Raw genomic sequence first — 20,658 nt, 5'->3', positions numbered from 1 at the left:
AGATGTCAGGCTCCTGAATGAGAGAATCAATTGAGCAAAAAGGCACAGGCTTGGAAACTTACAGGCAGGGACTGGGGCTGGTAATGACTGAAGAGATGAAGTGGAACGTGAGTCTGGAAATGTAGGTTTGCCAAATTTGAAATTGAGTTAATTAATATCTGTTGCATGGAACCCGAATGATAGCATTTCTGGGCATATTGCAAAAGAGGACAGCACCTGTTGGCCAAGGAAAACTGCAACCCAGTTTCCTCCCAATTCTATCCTGGAAAACAAAAGGTGAGTTGGGGCAGACAGTCAAGCGCTGGAGTATGTGGATTCTGCCAGCTCAGGAAAACCACATGGGGTTTAGAAAAGACAGGAGAGAGCTGGTGGCTGAGGGAAAGTCCCAGAATGGGGAAATTAGTGCCTAGCACTTACCAGGTGCTCAAATATTTGTCTAATCAAAGAATAAATGATGTGCAGTTTATGAGAAAGGTCTAGATGAGGGAGAGAAAACGCTGAGAGGGACAACAGGAGAGCTGTGCTAAAACGCAAATGGGTTAGTGCAGATCCATCAAAAAGGAAATACATCTCTGAGTGACTGTTGATTCTCTCTCTAAGAGCTCACCAGCCATCTGTTTAACAACTCATTTGAGAATTTTTCCAGAGTCAGTGTCAAGTTCACTGGACTGAGTTCCCAGAATTGACTATTTCTCCTTTTTCTTTCATCTGTTTTTCCCAAGTCTCCCAGCATGCTTCAGTTCTTCACACCTTTTCTGTAATTTCTATAATTGTTCATATAAGCTGGTTTGTTTTTTTCCCGTATTCTAAAGCCTACACCTTTTTCTGTGTTCCTCGCTTTAAATGTAACTTTAAAAATCACTTCCCCCCCCCCTATTTTCACAGGACTTATCCTATTTTGGATTTTCCCCTTCCAGAAGTTATTCTTAAAAGTGGTGGCCATTCTTTGGTATTCATTTTCAATTACATACATACGCCTCTCCCACAACTGTTTTTCTGCAAGTTCTTTTAAAAGTAGGATTATTCAGAGAACATGAGTCGTCATGTTTTTGCTGCTCATGGGCAGTGTCAGAATTTAATTTCTGCAAGATCCCATTCCTTTTGAGCTAACTTATTTTTTCAGGCTGTCATAGGGTCTTACCTAATGCTTCTTTGGAATTTTTGAAATATGAGCACCTAAAGTGTAGGATACGTGTTTCATCACACCCATTCCCTGCCTTGATTACCACAAACTCTCACAATTTTGATCTGAATTAAGTCCAAAGTATCACTTCCCCTCATGGCTTCCTCTATGTCCTGCAAGATGAAATAGGCAACAGAAGAAAGTGAAAATATATTGAATAAGATTCCCAGTAGATGTCTGCATAATTGGAGAACCCCAATAGAACTTTCTCTTGCCTTTGTGATTGTTTTGTGAAGTATATTGGGAAGATATAATTATATTTTAGACTTGAGTCTCAGTAAACATGGCACAGTCAACAGAATAATTGAAGAGAATTGAATAAAGAGATTGAGGTGTGGACAGGATTAAGGGAAACCAACTAGGGATGGTGAAGACTAGCAACAGTGGGAGTCTTTACCACCCTGTAGGCCTGAAGACACAAGGGGTGGAGGTGTTACCAGACCCAATGAGAGTTTGTGTTAGTCTGCTAGGGTTGCTTTAACAAAGTACCACAAACTGGGTGGCTTAAACTATAGAAATGTATTGTCTCAGCCCTGGAGGCTAGAAGTCTGAAACCAAGACATCAGCAGGGTTGGTTCCTTCTGAGGACTATGAGGAAAGGATTTGTCCTCTTAGCTTGGCTTGTAGGTGACCGCCTTCTCCATGACTCTTCAGATCATCTTCCCTGTATGTGTGCCTCAACCTATGTTCAAATTTCCCCTTTTCATAAGGACATCAGCCATATTGGATTAGGGTTCATCCTCAAGAGCTCATTTTAACTTGATTACCTCTGTAAAGACCCTATCTCCAAAAGGTCACTCCAAAAGGTCACCTTCTGAGGTTAGGACTCCAATATATCTTTTGAGGACGGGGATACAATTCAACCCATAACAGAGCTGTAGCAGTAAGAAAGGACTGCCTGAATACAGCTGTGCCCTTTGATAGAGGGATATAACCATGGCGCAGCAGGGAAATAAATACCCAGCCTCTTTCTCCAGTCATCCTCTCCAGCTAGTGCCTCCCATTGACAAAACTCAACTGGAAGTTAGAAGGCAAATGTGCCTGGGTGATGCAGTCCATGCAGGCCAGCCTCCCAGGGCACAGAGCAGGGTGGAGAGGTGGAGGGTGAATCTGGAGGGCAAACAAAAGATCCAGCACAGCCTGTCTGGGCAGTCTGTAGGATACACCCAAAGCAGCCAGCACTTTCCAAGCAAGAAGTCAGCCTCTTGGGCTCCCTGATCCCTGGAGAGGCTTGATAACAGAAGTTGCTTGGAGATAAACCGCTTTCTGGCTTTGTTCTATAAAAGCTTATACTTCACAAGGAAATTGTGCTGGAGTGAAGGGTTGAGGGGTGTAGGTGGAGGAGATATAAGAATAAAAGCCTTGGGACTTCCCTGGTGGTCCAGTGGTGAAGAATCCACCTTACAATGCAGGGGACGTGGGTTCGATCCCTGGTCAGGGAACTAAGATCCCACATGTCGCGGGACCACTAAGCCCACGCGCCACAACTGCTGAGCTCGTGCGCCTCAACTAGAGAGCCTGTGTGCCGCAAAAGTACAGAGCCCACGCACCCTGGAGCCTGCACGCCACAACTAGAGAGAGAAAACCGGCACGCCACAGCTAGCGAGAAGCCCGTGCACTGCAACGAAAGAGCCCGCGTGCTGCAACAAAAAGATTCCGCATGCCTCAACGAAGATGCCAAGTGCTGCAACTAAGACCCGACCCAGACAAAGATAAATAAAATAAAAAATAAATAATAAATAAACCTTTAAAAGAATAAAAGCCTTGGCTTGGTAGGGTGGGAAACTATGCATCCTTTTGGATGCTCTGGCCACAGCGTGAAGATTGGAGGAGGGGAGGAGATTCTCTAGCAATGAGGAGGTTACAGAGATTGATGGTTCTGGAGGCAGGTAGAGCCCTTGCTCTGCTCCCTGGAGGTGCTCTGGGGAGGCAGCAGGGTGTTGCAAACTGACCTGCGCTGATCGTGTCCAACTCTTAGTTCTTCTACCTGGGTAAAGAACTTCTACCAGAGAAGTGTATAGTAATGAGGATTTGTCCGCACCACATCCTCACTCACAAAACAAGTTTTGACTAAAATCTGCCACACACATTTGTTAACATTCATTAGCAGGCAGGCACAGCACAGCTCTCGTGACTTGTGTATATTCTCTGAGGTCACTCTGTCCTCTTGGAACCTCTGGCCCCAGGTTTAATTTCTCCAGTTTGGCAATCTCGGGGCCAGAGTGAAGACTGTTTAGGAAATACGTAAAAATGCGCAACATGGTTTAGACATTTGAGTTCTGATTTCAACCTGCTATGCAATGTCAAATTCATATTTCTTTTCCTTCTTTCAGATACTTTCCACCAGGCCCACCCTCATGACAAACATGTATCGAGTAGCCACTGCAGCCCGGGCAGGAGACTAAGGGTTTGGAGAAGCAGAGAAGAAGAAAACATAGCCCTTGCCCTGTAGGACTTAATAGCTAATTCTTTTTTTTTTTTAATTTTTATTGGGGTATAGTTGATTTACAGTGTTGTGATTCAGGTGTGCAGCAAAGTGAATCATTTATACGTACACACATATTCGCTAATTCTTACATAGTAATGACTGTTTGCTGGACACTGTTACCCCTCATCCCTCAAACAACTCTATGAGATCAGTACCATTATTATCACCTGTGTTTGACAGATGAAGAAGCTGAGGTACAACCAAAGTCGCACAAACTAGTAAGAGGCAGAATTTTGAATCTGGGCAGCCGGGCTCTCAAATTCATACTCTTAACCACACACCCTATCATCTGTCTAGTTTAGTGGGGGATTATAAAAACAGTAGATGCACAAAGTACCACAGGAGCACAAAAAAAAGAGGCCCGCTCAGCTCAGGATTTGAGAATAGCTGAGGAGAGAGGCATCTCCTGAATGAGATGACACGGGGGCAGCATTGGAACACATCAAATAGGTGTCAGCTGGGAACAGAAGGGAGGGACGGAACCTGCGGTCAGAGAAGACAGCATGGTATGTGGGGGAACCATAAACAGCGTAGCATCACTGGAGTATAAAATGCAACGGGAAAGGAGGGAGATAGTTTGCTCCACAAATGCTGATTGGGCCCCTTTCATATGGAGGCACTGTGCTTGTTGTTGGGGGTATGGCAGGGACAGAGTTTCTAAGGAAATTGAACTTGAGTTTTCAAACATTTTGCTTCCTTATTCACTAAAATAACTTTTTGAAACTACCCCCATGCAAAACATGCAACAGACTGGGAATAGAAGGGAATTTCCTCAACCTGATAAAGGCTGAGGAAAAACACTCAGCTGTCATTATATTTAATGGTGAAAGACTGAAAGCTTTCTCCCTAAGATCAGGAACAAGAAAAGGATGTCCACTCTCTCACCACTTCTGTTCAGTCTTGTATTGGATTTTCTAGATAGGGTCACTAGGCAAGAAAATTACATAAAAGGCATACAGATTGCAAAGGAAATTGACACTTTAAAAGTGTTAACATCACAGTTTTGAATGCCATCCAATGGAATTTAAATACAATAGCAATTTGATACCCACCATCATTCATTTTTATATGTAAAAAATAAAAATCACTTTAAGAAATGTTACATTACCCGCTTTTCTCCCTGCACTTGTATTTCTATTTCATTTTACTCTCACAGAAGTTTATCCTCAGGTAATACAATTTTATGCTTAAAAGTCTTGTATTGATCATCCTGTCATACTTCTCCACCATACAAATGTGTGTTTATGTTGTAATTTAATTTGTAAAAATGTTTCCTGAGATCATGATCCTCCAAAAGCTTTCTTACCTATCATTATGAGTATTATTATTGCATGATTAATCAAAATAACATATAGGATCATTTTGTGATAGATGAAATTTTATTGCAAATATACCTCAGTGCAAAGGTAGGTGATTTTTCTCAATAAGCCCTGCATCATTCTATTCATGTTTGTTTGGTAATAGCTACGAAAACTTGGTCACATAAAGTAAGTACATGGGAATGGAAAGGGTTTGGCACAGGAGTATCATTGTTTTTTTTAAACTCCTTCCAAATGTGCCAAAAATCATGTAGTAATCATCATCAAAATTTATATTAGTGACCGTCAACTGACAACTCCAAGAGGTCCTTATTCAGTTTTGTTGAAGGCAGGTAATTGGAAACCATCTGACTTGCAAAAAGTCATTCAAGTTACTTACTCTCTCAATCCAAAAACCAGTATTTCAATATGTTCCTTTGTTTGGACCTTTGAGAGGTTTATACACCCTCTGGCAGTGAACCTGAGAATGATTTTTGGGGGAGGGAAAGGCCTTTTTTGTTTGTTTATTTGCTTTGATTGCCCCACTACTCCTTGGAATGACGGTGACTTTTGTTTACTGCTGTATCTCCAGGGCCTACAAGAAAAGTGTCAGATACGTAGTAGGTGCTCAGTGAATTATCTGGGATGTTAGGAAAGAATGTAGAAATCATGGGTGGCTGGGTGTATGGGGGGGAAGGGACCAGGGCAGGAGGCAGAGACACAGAGGCACTCAGTGCACTGATTTGAGTTTCTCATGTCAAAGGCACCAAGAAGCCACCTTTCCCCAAATTGAAGCAGCACTGAGTAGAGAAAAGGCGTAATCTTTGGCATCTCACCTGGGTTTGAGTTTTGACATTGACACTGAATAGTGGTGACTTTTGGCAAACTCTTGGTCTTAAGAGTCCTACCCTGGGTAAAAAGAATAACTGTCCCTCTCTCAACGAGAGGCTTTGGAGGAAGTAACAAATATGATCATGCCTGTGAAGTACCTGCACCATTGCATGCACTCAGTAAATAGGAACTGTCCTTCATTTGAACCTGCTTCTTTTCCTTTTGGTGGCACCACCTTTCCCTCTACTAGGCCAGAAATTTGCACTATTGGACTTATTCTGAATGTTCACTGGCACAGATACTAAGCAGCAGACAAGATGGTAGAGTTAGGGGCCTCAGGGGAAATCCAGGGCAGTGGGACCTCCTGTACCTCAGTTTCCTCATCTAGGAAATGAGAGTAATAACAGCCCTACCTCACAGGGTTGTTGTGCAGAATAACGTGTTAGCTTTTGTGAAGTGCTTAGAACAGAACCTGATACACAGTAAAGGGTTAATAAGTGAGTGCTACCTGGGAGAGAAGGAGCACGCCAGGGTAATAGCAGAGTGGGAGAGTGGGGATCATCTGAGCTGCTGTGTCTCCCACACACCATTTATAAGATGCATCCGGATGTCGCAGGGAGTCAGGCTATATGGAGGAACGAACACCACTGGGCAAGTTTCAGTGAGTGTAGCAGGTTAAGGGCACCATGCGTATCTGTGGCCAGAAGAACAACATATTTCCTTCAAGGCTCCTGCCCCTCCAAAGCCCTGCCTGCTATTGGTCATGAGCTTATAATCAACAGATAAAGTGGGGAAAATATGGAATAACTTCCAATACAGGTGTCAGAATCTCTTCAGCCATGAAGGAGGAAGCTGTAGTGAAAATGCAGGCATGAACTCCAACAGATGTTTTGTCTGTCAAAGAGAAAAAATCAGTATAGGAGACAGCTCCTCAGCAACAGAGCAGTCCCTGAAGAGGAAATGTTGCCTTATGACTGGGATTAAGCCCTTCAAAGAATTCTTCAAGGAGAAACCAAAACTGTGCCACTGAAACTCCTCAGATTGTTGAAATAAGCATTGAAATGGATAATAATTCATGTGTCACCCCAGGAACAAGACTTGCAAGAAGAGGTTTCTACTATTGACATGCTCCATGGGGTAGGAAGAAAAAACATTCCTGTTCTGCAGAGACACAAAGTTCATTGGATACTGGTAAAAAGCTTGGTGGAGGGAATTCCCTGGTGGTCCAGTGGTTAGGGCTTGGCGCTCCCACTGCCAGGGGCCTGGGTTTGATCCCTGGTCAGGGAACTAAGATCCCACAAGCCACACGGCCAAAAAAAAAAAACATAATAAGTTTGGTGGAACTCGAAGTGGACTTCAAAGGAGAGAGAGGCGAAATGGCATAAGCTCTGTACATGACATGAACATCATTTCCAGCAGCACTATAGGAGACAGAGATTGCAGGATACTGTAGGCTTGTGTTTTCCCATGAGAACTTAAACAAGCGGTCAAAGCTCCTCTTTTCTAATAAAACACGCCTTTCTGAATTAATGCTTGAGAAATGTTCTTTCCCTGCTGTCTCAGATTTAGCCCCTAAATGGCCTTTGATTAAACAGCATATTCCTGTGAGCCCACATTCAACATTTTTTGATACGTTTGATCTATCCTTGGCTTCTACAGAAGCTGAAGAGGATAAGCTTAGAGAGAGAAGGCAGCTTGGTGTTGAAAAAGAGGTTGATCCCCTTCCCGATGCACAAACACATACGTCTGAAGACGCTGTACCGGTTAATTTTTTATATAAACTGGAACCAAAGTCAGCTCCTAGAATGACTGAAATAAATCAGAACAATTCTGCAATTTCACAAGCTAATTGTGACTCAGAAGAGGACACAACCCCCCAGTGTTTGCAATCACGCAGGCAAGGGCAACGTCAGGTACCCGGAGACAGCCATGCCCATGTTAGTAGATGGAGAGCTTGGGAAGTCCATAAACAGATTGATTACATACACTGCCTCATGCCTAATTTGCTTCAGATTACAGGCAATCCCTGTCACTGTTGAGTGATGAACCATTACGAAGCAGAGCCTTTCTTTTTTTTTTTTTTTTTTTTTTTGCGGTACGTGGGCCTCTCACATTGCAGAGCACAGGCTCCGCACGCGCAGGCTCAGTGGTCATGGCTCACGGGTCCAGCCGCTCCGCGGCATGTGGGATCTTCCCGGACCGGGGCACGAACCCGTGTCCCCTGCATCGGCAGGCGGACTCTCAACCACTGCGCCACCAGGGAAGCTCAGCAGAGCTGTTCTTGAAGAGAAACCTGAAGGCCCATTTTTGATCAGGGACTCTGCAAAGAGTCCTCTTTTCTGTGATCTTCCGACGTGACAACAGATCCCTGCCTGCCCAAATTGAACAGTGGAATCATAACCTTAGTTTTAATACTCACGACCCTTAGACAATTCATTCTTCCACTGTAACAGGACTTTTGTGGAACGCTTTAAAGATCCCAGCTCTTGCATGTTTTTTGGACCATTGCTTACTATATCACTAAATAGGACATTGTCTTTTAGGCCGCAATGTAACTGCCATGCAGTCATCTGTAGGTGCACCACATATGATGGTGGTGGGCTCCCTTCCCATCAATGCTACAGGATTTTTTAAAAGAGTGTCTTTAAAAACAAAAAGAGTTCGCTGGTTAGAATGAGAACCAGTCAAGGCAAAGTAAACTCTCCCATCCCCAAAGGACATTACCTAGATCTGCTTTTATGTGCCTCAGAGAGTACACCTATAGCAAGCACACATATCAGTGTTAGGCTTCTTCGGTACAGTACGTAAGCTTAGTGTTAGTATCTGTCAGACGTGATCTACTGTTACTTAGATAAACGTGGTGCCTATTGAGACAACAGAGGATAGAGCTACAGGTGTTCAGTAAGGCTACAAAAACATTTAGTTGATTTAGTTAATGGGTTTTTAATGGCTGTAGTAATTGAGTGAGGCAACTCTGGGGCATTTGCTGTGAAGAATTCTATTTCTTACTGAAGAATAAATAATCATTGGATGAGTGTTACAACAGTGTGACTAATGTCTGAAATTACCATTTTTCTAAAAATGCTTCTATAAACTTTCAAAAGTAGCAATGTTTGTAGTTACTATAAATCAAGCTTTGGAAGTCCCCAAAATAAAGACTGCTTTCCTTTAAGGAAAAAAAATTGCAATTTTCTTACATGAGGGCATAGTGCATTTCACTTAAGCATTGCTATAGTTTATACTCAGTCTCCTTGTCTGTTTCGTGAAAAGTACTGTTAAGTAAACTGGATTTCTGTCAGCTCCCTGGCATTTCCCTTAAATTTATTAAATCTGAAGAAAGGATACTGGAAATAATGTTATAGGCCTGGTGCTTCCTAGAGGGCTGAGGCCAGGTGTGGGCATCCAGCAGGGTTCCCAGGTTGTTTATCTCAGTCCTTAAGAACAAGAAATGCATGTTGGGATGGTGGTATTTTAGATTTAATCAAAGCACCCTCTAATTTACTAAAGAAAAAGTTCTATAACTTTGGGAGGTAAGGATCCTTCATTACTAAGACAAAGCCCATGCTTTCTAGTAAAACAAAAGAAACACCCCAGAATGTTAACAGAATTTCTCTCTAGGGAATGGAAGTACAGGAGATTTCTTTTTTTTCACCCCACTTTTCTGTATTTTATAATTTTCATTAAAGAGCAAGTATTATTTTTACAATGAGAAGCTGTATTTTAACAAATTTATAAGATAACACAAAATTAATTAAAGCATGAGTCTCCTTTGATTATATTAAGTCCAATATTCAGAGCATTGTATAGAGTTTTTAGAAAGACTTTGTCTCAATTTGGGGGAATAATTAGCCCTATACTAAATGGTGCTCTAGTCTCACCTAACAAAGCATAAAAGTCATACCTGAAGTGATCAAACTGTTTCCAAGTAATTTAACCATTTCCCAGAACAAAACTCAAGATTTTTCTTGGTGCTTACTCAGATGGACACTTGATCCACAGTAGCTGTGGCTCCTCTACTCATCCTTGGTCCATTGGGAGACTCGTGTTTATCCCACTTAATCTCAATGTCCAGCTCAAATGTCATTTCTTCTCAGTAGTTTTCCCTGACCCACATTCTTTCTAACCCTTCCTGTCATCTGTATTTCTATAGCACTTTACCTCTCATTATTATCACCTTTTCGTTTAGTAGGCATGACACTCTCTCCCCGCATGTTTGTAGCCTGGGAGCTCCTTGAGGGCAGATATCATATTCTATTCATTCTTTTATCATAGTGTGGTGGATTAAAAATGGCCATAAATTATTTTCTCTTCAAGAAGTGGAGTGTATTTGCCTTCACATTGAATCATGGCTGGCCTTGTCACGTACTTTGATCTGTGGAATGTGGCAGGTGACATGCTGCCTTGAGCTGCTGTGTGAAGTCCAGGTACCCTCCCAGAGAGACTGTGTGGAGAGAGAGATGGCTGCCTGGCCAGCCTCCAGCCCTTCCAGCCATCCCAGCTGAGATGTCGAGACTTGTGAGTAAACCCATCTTCAATTTCTAGCCCCAGGTGAATCTCTAGATGACTGCGGCCTCATGAATGGGCCTAGCCAAACCCAGCCCAGATTGCAGAATAATGAACAAATGCATGACTATTGTTTTAAGCCACTAAATTTTGGGTGGATTGTCCTGCAGTAATAGATTACGGAAACACAGAGTATCTGGGGTATGGTGAGTCTTCCAATAAGTGTTTATCGAATTAAATTTATTTTTGTATTTATTTATTTATTTTGGCTGCACCATGCGGCATGCAGGATCTTAGTTCCCCTACTAGGGATCGAACCTGTGTCTCCTGAATTGGGAGTGTGGGTTCTTAACCACTGGACCACCAGGGAAGTCCCAAATTAAATTTAATTGTAAGAGACTGGATGGGTAAAATTGGTCCAGATGACCCTCATGGTCCTTTTTAGCACTGAGATTCTATAATCTCAAGACCCTTAATGACCTTGGATTACGCCATTACTTCCTTTATTTCTACCTATAAATGAGAGTTGAATCTAGATACAATACAGTTAAGTCCTTGGGCATCTTAGTCCATTTGGGCTGCTATAACAAAATACCATAGACTGGGTGGCTTATAAACAACAGAAATTTATTTCTCACAGTTCTGGAGGCTGGGAAGTCCAAGATCAAAGTGCTGGCAGATTAGATGTCTGGTGAGAACCCACTTTCTGGTTCATAGATGGCTGTCTCCTTGCTGTGTCCTCATATAGTGGAAGGGAGGAGGGATCTCTCAGAGGCCTCTTTTTTTTTTTTTTTTTTTTTGCAGTACGTGGGCCTCTCAATGTTGTGGCCTCTCCCGTTGCGGAGCACAGGCTCCGGACGCACAGGCTCAGCGGCCATGGCTCACGGGCCCAGCCGCTCCGCGGCATGTGGGATCTTCCCGGACCGGGGCACGAACCTGCATCCCCTGCATCGGCAGGCGGACTCTTAACCACTGCGCCACCAGGGAAGCCCTCTGAGGCTTCTTTTATAAGGGCACTGATCCCACTAATAATTGTAAGAGTGACCTAATCACCTCCCAAAGGCCCCATCTCCTAATACCATTATCTTGGGGATTAGGATTTCAACATGTGAATTTTGGGTGACACAAATATTTAGACCATAATATTCCATCTCTGGTTCCCCAAACTTCATGTCCTTCTCACATATCATCGACTCAAAGGTCTAAGTCCAAAGTCTCATCTAACTGTCATCTAAATCAGATATGGGTAAGATCAAGTTACAATCCGTTGGGCTTTGTGACATTTAATGTATTAATATTTAGAGACAGCACCTAGGGTCACCTATTTTGACCAATCTCTTTTCCAAACCCAGTTTTCTGCAGTTGTATTGACTTCACTTAATTTCTTATATGTGAAAATCATGCCCCATAACCCATTTACTGTAGAACATAAACTACTTTGAGATTTTTTCAGTAATGGAGAAAAATACTCTTTCAGATCTGGCCTATACTAGTTTTTTAGTCTTTAAAATTTTTCTCCAGTTTCTTATTAGAGATATAAAATCTGCAATGATGACCATGCAATGAAAAGTGAGCTAACCAATCCAAACCATGGCATTTTGTAAAGTTTGAAATGTCTTAGAATTTCAGGCAATCTGCATTTTGGAAGAAGACACAGCCTTTGAATTGTTACTTACTTTATCCTTTCTTTAATGCTGAACTGTTTACAATCAATTGACCATTTTTCTTCATCTTATTATTTCAGGAGGGGATGGATGCTATGGATTTATGAAGAATATGCTTTAAAGATAGGCTATAGTCCAAGCATCAGGTTGGTCTTTCTGAGGTCATGCATGAAAATCAAGATTTAGCTATGTTGCAGTTATAACAGAAAAGTCCGAAGTCTAAACTCTACCAGACTCTCAGAAGCCATTGGTTCTGTGTTTAAATACCTTCCTCTGATGGAAATGTGGGAATGGAAGGGAGCTGGAGTGAGAGGGCGGCAGCCCACAGAAACGGCTCTCTGTGCACTTCCTAGTCTCCTGTTTTAAATGTGAAATGTTTTCTTGGTTTTGAAACACTTCTGTGCTTGTTCCTGCCACCCCGACAGCCTGGTTTGAACCAGTTTCTGGTTGAGACCTTGGTGCCATGGTAATCACCCTTAGGCTCCATCTGGCTGTGTCCCTGGGTGCCCAGCTTCTGTACTTACCCATGGTTACCACTCTTGGTCCCCCGTTTGGTTCTGCCCTCCTAGCAGTCATTGGAACCTACTTTCAGTCTAGCTCTTTCTCATCCTTCAGATGCAAGGTCATTGTCATTACCATAGGAAGAGTTTCCTTGACACCCAAGATAGGTTCAGGTCCTCCTGATGTATGCCCTCTTTGTTTCCTGTATTTTACCGTCAAGGTACTTATCACAATTTATAATTATCTTTGTCATCTATTCTGCTTATTTTTGTGTCTTCAGCACCTGGGACAGTGGCTGGCACATAGTAGGAGTTCAATAAATGTGTTGAGTAAACATGAACAAATGAAGCTTGTAACTTGGGCTCCCCCACCTCTTTTAGGGTACAATTGTATATGACCTTGGGCTAGTTACAAAACTTATGTCTCGCTTTACGCGTGTGTAAAGTAGGGAGGGATAGTATTGTTTCATTTACCCCACAGTCCGGGGTGCTGTGTATATAGCAGATGCTTAGTAAATGTTTGTAGAATGAATAAATGCACCTGTTGTCTCTGTGATAAGAGACACTTATGTTAAGAAGTATTTCTTTCATCTAACAGGTGAGAGAAGTTGATTTTCCAAGCAAGGGGACTCTTGTCTACTGAGTGGGAAATAAAATTCAGTATTCCCAATGCCTTTGCCCAGGGGTTTATATTTCTCTTCAGGTTGTACCTTAATACTAGATTTTTTTTTTAATGGAGGAGGGGAAATTTTTTTAAATGAATTTGGACCAAACTAGTGATTTGATTGACTTTTCCAGTTCCTAAGGGGTTGGTGTCTGTCACAGATTTTAACTGTTTGGTCCACCAAGAGTACAGATCCTAGATTGCCTGGATCTTAAAAACCTATAAGAAAGAAGCAACAGTGAATGTGAATGTGAAGACCAGGGGGAGCTCTATAGAGCTAACATTCTCATTGGGTGGTACAGCTTATTGGCCTTCTGAAACACTGTCAGGATAAGATCCTGACCTTGGAGTGATGGCAAAAGTGCTTTTAGCCTAACAGTTCTTTGTACTACAAGCCTTCACAGGCTGGCCTAACTTTTTTTTTTTTTTTTTTTCCGCACTGCACGACATTTGGGATCTCAGTTCCCCGACCAGGGATCAAACCCGCACCCCCTGCACTGGAAGCGCAAAGTCTTAACCACTGGACCACCAGGGAAGTCCCAGCCCAGCCTAACTTAACCTATTTACCCCCTATTTCCCACTGCAGCAGTGCAGTGAAGATAACATATAAAGTACAAATGCTACGCAGTTTTTCTTTTTCATGCTCATCTCTTCCCCACTGTGTCTACCTACTTCTGGGATTTCTTCCACCTGACATTTCCTTCGGCATACAAAATACAGAAAAGGTAGAAGAAGCAGGAACGGTCCAAATGTAACTAGAGTTATGTATTTTATTTGAGCCTCATCTCTTTAGAGAAAGGGGAACACAGATGAGAGGAATAAGTTAGAGATGGTCTAAAAAAAAAAAAAAAGCACAGAGGTGAGGGGTGTGAAGAAGGAAATCCTTCAGTGGAACATCTGCTGAAGGTGAAACGAAGTGAACCTGGATAAGGAATTCAGAGATAATTCTTGGTGTTTAGTATTGTGATCTGGGAGTGAGATCCCAGCACTGAGGAAGGAGGAAGGCCAACAGGTGGAGGAGTCCTAAAGCAAGTACTGCTAGTTTGTAACTAGCCTACGTCTCCAGACCAAGTGGCCCCATTTGGGTGGGGAGGATTTGCTGAGGGAATCTGACCCCTTATTCCTAGCTCATCTACAAGGTATCCTCACTGGCGTTGCTCTGGGATGTAAGTGAATTCATAAGCTGATGCCTCCTCTCTACTGACTGTGTCCTAGGCTGAGTCTGAGGTGGGGACTGGGGAGTTATAAACTGATACAGAGGCTAGTACTGCTGCTGAGAGCTTGGCCTGGATGTGGGCTCAGGCTTGGTCTCTGTCTCTGGATCCAGCTCAGATTCAGGCTCCAGCTCTGACTCAGGCTCCATCTCGTGATCCAGGTCTAGGTCTGGATCTAGCCCAGTCTCTTGTTCTGACTCCTGCATGGGATACAGATCAAAGTCTAGCTCTGATTCCTCCTCTGTTACTGGGTCCTGGAGTATGGTGAAGGCTGGACTTTTACTTCTGGGGGCTTCTATAAGACGGTTACTCATTTTATGTTTTGATTCTTCTTTCTGAAATACACACAATTAGATGGGTTAAAACTTCCCAATTAGATTTAATTTTTGAACAGTCAAGGAATTTCAGAATACAGTAGGACTTAAGGTACCAGAAAGCATGGGTTCCTGGCAAAGTAGAAAATATTTCTGGCCTAAATTTGCTTTTCATCTTCTTTGCACCCTCTGGTTCCTCAGTTACTTACCATGCTTCAGGCTCAATCAATCCATAACTTCCAGTTTCTCTAGTTTTTGTAGCCAGCCTGGATTTCATGGTCAACCATTTAAATAACAATGGTCTGGTCAGCATTCCTGGACATCTTGTCTTCTTGATTTTACTTGTCTTTCCAACCCCCTAATGTAATCCTCAGCAGGCCCTTCATGACCTGGCCTCCTGCTATCTTCTTTAGCTTTATCTCTGTCTATAGTCCCCACCTTTTGCTCTAGCCATAGAGTTAGACTGGCAGATCTTTACGTCTGCTAGTTCATCAGTTTTATTATCCATCCCAAGGGTGGTGGTGGTGGGGGGATTCTAAAGGGATAGCTAAGAGAGATATTTAAAATATTTATTAATTGGTATGGCACTGGCACTAACCAAACCTGCTGTAAAAAGATCCTTGAGTCCTCTGCTGGGTTGGGTAACCCCTCTTCAGTTGGGAAAGGATCCTGAATGACACGCAGATGCCATGGCAGTGTGGGAACCTGGGACTCAGGTTTACTGCTATTTACCAACTGGTAAGGGAACCTTTCAACATTTCAAATTCTGGGACAGCCACACTCAAAAACCTTTCCTGGACGTTGCTCATCTCTATCTGATTAGGTGTCTCCTCCCACCTCACCACCACACCACTCCCCACCCCGATGCTTCACATCATCCAACCTTGTCTGTTTCTGAGTAGGCTTCTTGTATCACTGTCTCCAATTCGTCCACATTTAACTCGGAGGACTCTGGCAACTTCCTTGACAAAGCAAATAGCACAGCATCGTGGAGGGTGAGGAACAGCTGGGCCTTGGTGATGCCAGTGTCAAAGAAATCATTCTTCTCAAGTACCCTGATCACAGAAGCTACAAACCAAGCCGGGAACACACACAGGGTCAGACATCTGGGGAGGAGAGGATCCAGGATACAAAACACAGCCCTCTTCATAAGATGAAAGATACTCACAGTGACACCCTGCAATGAGCACCAAGATGTTGGCGTTTTGGAAAGCATTGAACATCTGTGGGGAGAGAGTAAGCCAGTTTTAGAGATCTTCACACTCAGTAGAGGAAAGGGCCTTTTAATTAAATGAGTTTTAAAACTTCTTTGTCTGGGGTATATGTACCTTTGCATCCCCACCCCATTCAGCTCTGTAAACATTTGATGAGTGAACTGCTTTATGCCAGGAAATGCCTAAAGTGCCAGAATACAAAAGAGAATCAGATGGTCTTGGGTGGGGAGTGAGAGGGAGGGTTGCCCATGGCCTTAAGTGGGGAAACAGTTCACATAAAGAGATAAATGTTCACATGAGGACAGTGCTAGGATAGACACAGGCACAGGTGTGATGGGGACACACTGGACGGGCCTCATGAACAATCATATCTTGGTATTATTGCTTAGTGTTTGCACGTGACCTCCTTCTCTCTGGAGTCCGCTAAGCAGAGGTGGCAAAATGTGGCCCAGAGATGGTCAAGTGATATAGTTGGGAAAGGTATTCAGGAACCCTGAGGATCATATTCAGTGCTGCTCTGCAAAGTTGTATTTGAATTTAGTAAAACATCAGACACTGACCCCAAGTATATACTTCAGCCTATATATATATATATATATATGCTCTGGAGCTATAAATCTTAATGTTCAATTCAAAAGAAGTCACCATTCACCTTAATACTCAAAGACACAACAGGTTCCAAACCTGGGCACTAAGTTGGAGTGTCAAAAGAAACAAAACAGACAGACTCTACTTCTTTCACTACCGAGGGGAAACAAGAAAGTCATTCTGGATCATACAGTAAATCATAAAGTTATTTGGTAAAGAGCCACTATAGACATACTCTAAATGACAAGCAATGGGAGATTGAAATATCGTGAATTAAGAAGAAGCTTAAATGGAGTGGTTGTCTCTAATAAGAACAACTACTGGGATTTTTCTTAGTGGGTTCAAGTTTTCAATTATAAAGTAAACAAAACATAATGACTTCCTCCAACAAGGCGGGATACAACAAAGCAAACAGCACAGCGTCGTGGAGGGTGAGGAACAGCTGGGTCTTGGTGATGCCGGTGTCAAAGAAATCATTCTTCTCAAATGCTCTGGCCACAGAAGCTACAAACCAAACCCGAACACACACAGAGCCAGACACCTGGGGGGAAACCTGCCTTTTTAAATTGTGAGGGTGTACCGTGAATCTCTGAAGCCTGCAAAGTTAAGGTGCCGGACATTGCCTCAATGATGGGGCTGGAGCAGAAAGTCATCAACGTAGGCCAGGTTGATGGAAGGGTTATGCCAAGGACCAGAACATATGGTGCCTCCAAAAAATGGAAGACGAGAGGAGAGAGGAAAGGATGGCCCAATTATACTACAGAACAGGGGGAAGAGTGATATAATGTCAGAGGCTTTAAGTTCCAGGGCTGGACAGGCCCCTTCCTAGCTGCGAGCACAGGACACTTAGGGGGAAATATGGCTTGTCTCTCAGGGCTGTTGTGAGAACTAAATGAGATAGTGTATATAAATGTGCTCAACTCAGTCTGGCATGTAAGAGGCATTCGATAGTGTAGTCAATGAAATCTAAAACTACAGCGACAGTGTAAGACTGGGAGAAGAGAATACAGCCCAGTAGTACAACCTAAGATGGAAAAGCCCCAAAGATAAGACATTATCAAGTATATTTGAGCCTGCAAATGGATTGGGGGTGGGGTGTTGGTGGGGAGAGGGTCTCATGGATGGGAAAGACCTTAATGTAAATCTCTTCTAAGCCTCTCATTTTATAGATGAGGAAACCAAGTGCAATTTATTAAGTTACCTCGGGTCTGATGGACAGTGAGTGGTAGTAAAGCCAGGACAAAGCACAAATCCACAGACCACCAATCAGAGTTCTTTCTGCGATGACAAGCTTCCTATTGCCTTAGACCAAAGAGGAGCTGGACTCACTTAAGACAGAATCATATTCACTTAGGAATAAGACATAGGATAAAATATTTATAAATATTTTGTTAAAATGGAATCTGAGGATACAAGAAGGAAAGTCAGCCAAAGGAGCATATCTCATAAAAAGGTGGGGGGGTGGGGGACGGACAGTGGTTAAGAATCACCTGCCAATGCAGGGGACATGGGTTCAAGCCCTGGTCCGGGAAGATCCCACATGCCACTGAGCAACTAAGGCCGTGCGCCATAACTACTGGGCCTGTGCCCTAGAGCCTGTGCCACAACTACTGAAGCCCGCGCACCTAGAGCCCATGCTCCGCAACAAGAGAGGCCACTGCAATGAGAAGCCCACGCACCACAACAAAGAGTAGCCCCTGCTCGCCGCAGCTAGAGAAAGCCCCCGCGCAGCAACAAAGACCCAACGCCGTCAAAAATAAATTAATTAAATAAATTTTAAAAAAATGTGGGGGCAGTTACAGCCAGGAAGCGAGTGGGTTCAGGATGTGTAAACCTGAGCCATCGCCAACAGGAGCAAGAGTGAGATAGAGGACTAAAAACTGAGATAAGCTGGCTTGAAAAAAAAAGACACTGAGACATTAAATATGTCTTTAATGTCTCATACTTATGAGACATTAAACAATAAAGCCAATATGGTTAGTTGTGCACCTAAACTGTCCATATTGTACAAGAAGGAGAGAAATGAAATCTGTCTGAGAAACCAGAAAGTGGGAGAGAAGCCAGGACTGAGGGAACATAGCTTTGAAGGAAAAATCTTTCCTGCCCTTTTCACCCAAAGATGCAGGCAATGAAGAAGGAACTGGGGAAGATCCTTACAGGTACCGGACCGGGTGGCCCCACACTTGGGGTGTCATTTCATCACAACTTCTTCAAACCTGGGTGCCTTTTACAGCAGCTGAATAGTGGAGAATTCCTTGTGAACTTTCTTCTGTAGCATTTGAACCTATTCCTTGACATTTTTTGTAACTAACTCCCAGGATACGCTGGGAGTTGCTGGGTGTGGCACAGATTGCTGTTTCAATGGTGTTAAGAGTTTCCTATTTTTCAGTCCTTGAGAAATAATATGCCATGGTTAGGGAACCAACCCTAGTTTAGTAAATCAGGGTTGATTCGTTTTCTTTTTATTCTGGTTGACCTTAAACTGTCTTTGGTGCTCAAGTTCCTAGTGGCCTAGGAGTCACAGAGCAGCTAACCAGTGACTAACAGGATTCAATCAGGATCAGGGCTGGGATGGTGGTGGTAGGAGGGGGTCAGGGTTCTTGTGAAAGCCTCCTTAGTACTTACCTGTCTTAGTATGACCAAAGCCTGTGCATCCACAAGATGTACCATGGAGAAGTCCAGGATGATGGTGTGGATGCTGGGTAGAAGAGATGAAGTCGAGTAAGGCAGGAGTGTTCTACCCCCAACCTGAGTTTCAGCAGCATCAGGGAGTGTGATCGACATGCTCCTAGAGGGGTCATCAGAAAGCCAAACTTTCTCCACCTCCTTGTAGTTTGGATTTCTCTGGAATGTGCAAGATGTTATGTACGGTACTTGGTCATTGGACATAGTCTGGCTTGTGTCCATGATTTTGAAACGTGAGCAGCGGACCAGGTTAATGGAGGACGAGTCGAGGTCCCCTTTACTTTCAAATCGTTCTGTGTAAACAACCTGGGATGACAGAGTTAGGGGAGGACTATGATAAGACTCAAACAAGCCTGGAAGCATTTGCAACTATGCTGTTTCTATCTACTAACTCACTTCCCTCTCTCTTGGAAAACTCCGCAGACTATGCATTATACCTTTTTTCCTTAGATATCTCACTGTCACTTCCAGCTTGTGACTAAAACCAAGTTCATCTTTCCTGATCCTCACCACTCAGAGCCACCCCTCCCGACTTCCCCACATGCGTCAGTGACATTATCATTGTCTTAGTGAGGCAGACTTTAAATCATCTTTGATTTATTCCTTTCCCTCATCCCTGGATTCTAATTAGTCTCCCGCACCTACTAGAACTTTGAAGTATTTCTTCCATCAGTCCCTTTTCTCAACACCTCCTTCTTTTATCAGTGAAACTGTCTTCTGTCACATTTCCTTAAGGAGACAAAAGGTACTTGAGTGTGGCTGTCTTTACCTTTCACTCCTTTCATGCTCCTAATAGGCGTATGTCGCTTAAGGACAGGACCAAGCACCGGGAATACAATGGCATGAAAGATGTGAATGCTGACTGCAGTCACAGGGACCAGATTCTACTTGGGGAGAGGGCACGTGTCCATTTAAAGGATGAATAACAACCTAAATGGACAAGAACTGTAAGGCATGTGGGAAAATGAAGAGTTCATTTGCTAGAGTGGTATACTTTGGGGTGATGTTTCTTTAAGAAAAATCTGTTGTTCTAATAATGTTGCTTGTGAACAACAAGCAACATTGTTGCTTGTTGCTTTTCTATTTAAAAATAGAAAAAAAATGTAAAGATTAAAACTAACAAGGTAGTATATATTGTATTGCTAAAAAAAAAAGTGCTGTGGACAAATGATAATATTACAGTTCAAAGGAGAGAGGTGCTCCCCAAGCCTTGACAGTCACTGAGGCCAGGCCTTTGGGGGACAGCTGAGCACTGGCTCAGTGTTGGGGAGATGCAAGGTCCTTCAAGCAGAAGAAACCTCTGAGAGCCTCCCCTTTCTCTCTGTCTACTCTATACTCTTTCAAGAGCTTTCATAATCCACTCCCGCCGGGTCTGCCTGAACTTACTGCCCAAGCCAAGCCTCTTACTCTGAGGATCCCATGCTTATTTCTACCTCAGTGTCTTTGTCCAAGCCTATTCACGGACTGGGAGTCCTTCTTTTTCCTACCTGACATAAATCCAAATTTCTCTCT

General features: G+C 43.2%; 1 protein-coding gene and 1 pseudogene across 1 annotated transcript in view; one reads left to right on the top strand and one right to left on the bottom strand.

Moving 5' to 3' along the window:
• The first annotated feature begins 6,587 nt into the window (after window positions 1-6,587).
• LOC114908021 lies at window positions 6,588-8,498 on the top strand (annotated as a pseudogene).
• A 5,455-nt stretch (window positions 8,499-13,953) lies between these two features.
• Window positions 13,954-20,658, bottom strand: part of SLC26A8 (solute carrier family 26 member 8) — a 71,310-nt gene continuing 64,605 nt past the window's right edge. Inside the window, exons 17-20 of the mRNA XM_029243680.1 lie at window positions 19,087-19,452; window positions 15,828-15,882; window positions 15,543-15,727; window positions 13,954-14,680 (exon numbers count right to left, since the gene is read on the bottom strand). Of these exons, the coding sequence (XP_029099513.1) occupies window positions 14,393-14,680; window positions 15,543-15,727; window positions 15,828-15,882; window positions 19,087-19,452 (894 nt within the window). The 3' untranslated portion in view covers window positions 13,954-14,392. The remainder of the gene's footprint in view (window positions 14,681-15,542; window positions 15,728-15,827; window positions 15,883-19,086; window positions 19,453-20,658) is intronic.

This window comes from Monodon monoceros, unplaced genomic scaffold, assembly GCF_005190385.1.
Source record: "Monodon monoceros isolate NGI ecotype Baffin Bay Population unplaced genomic scaffold, NGI_Narwhal_1 Super_Scaffold_3, whole genome shotgun sequence".
Lineage (NCBI taxonomy): Eukaryota > Metazoa > Chordata > Mammalia > Artiodactyla > Monodontidae > Monodon > Monodon monoceros.
This window is presented reverse-complemented; position numbering and strand designations above follow the sequence as displayed.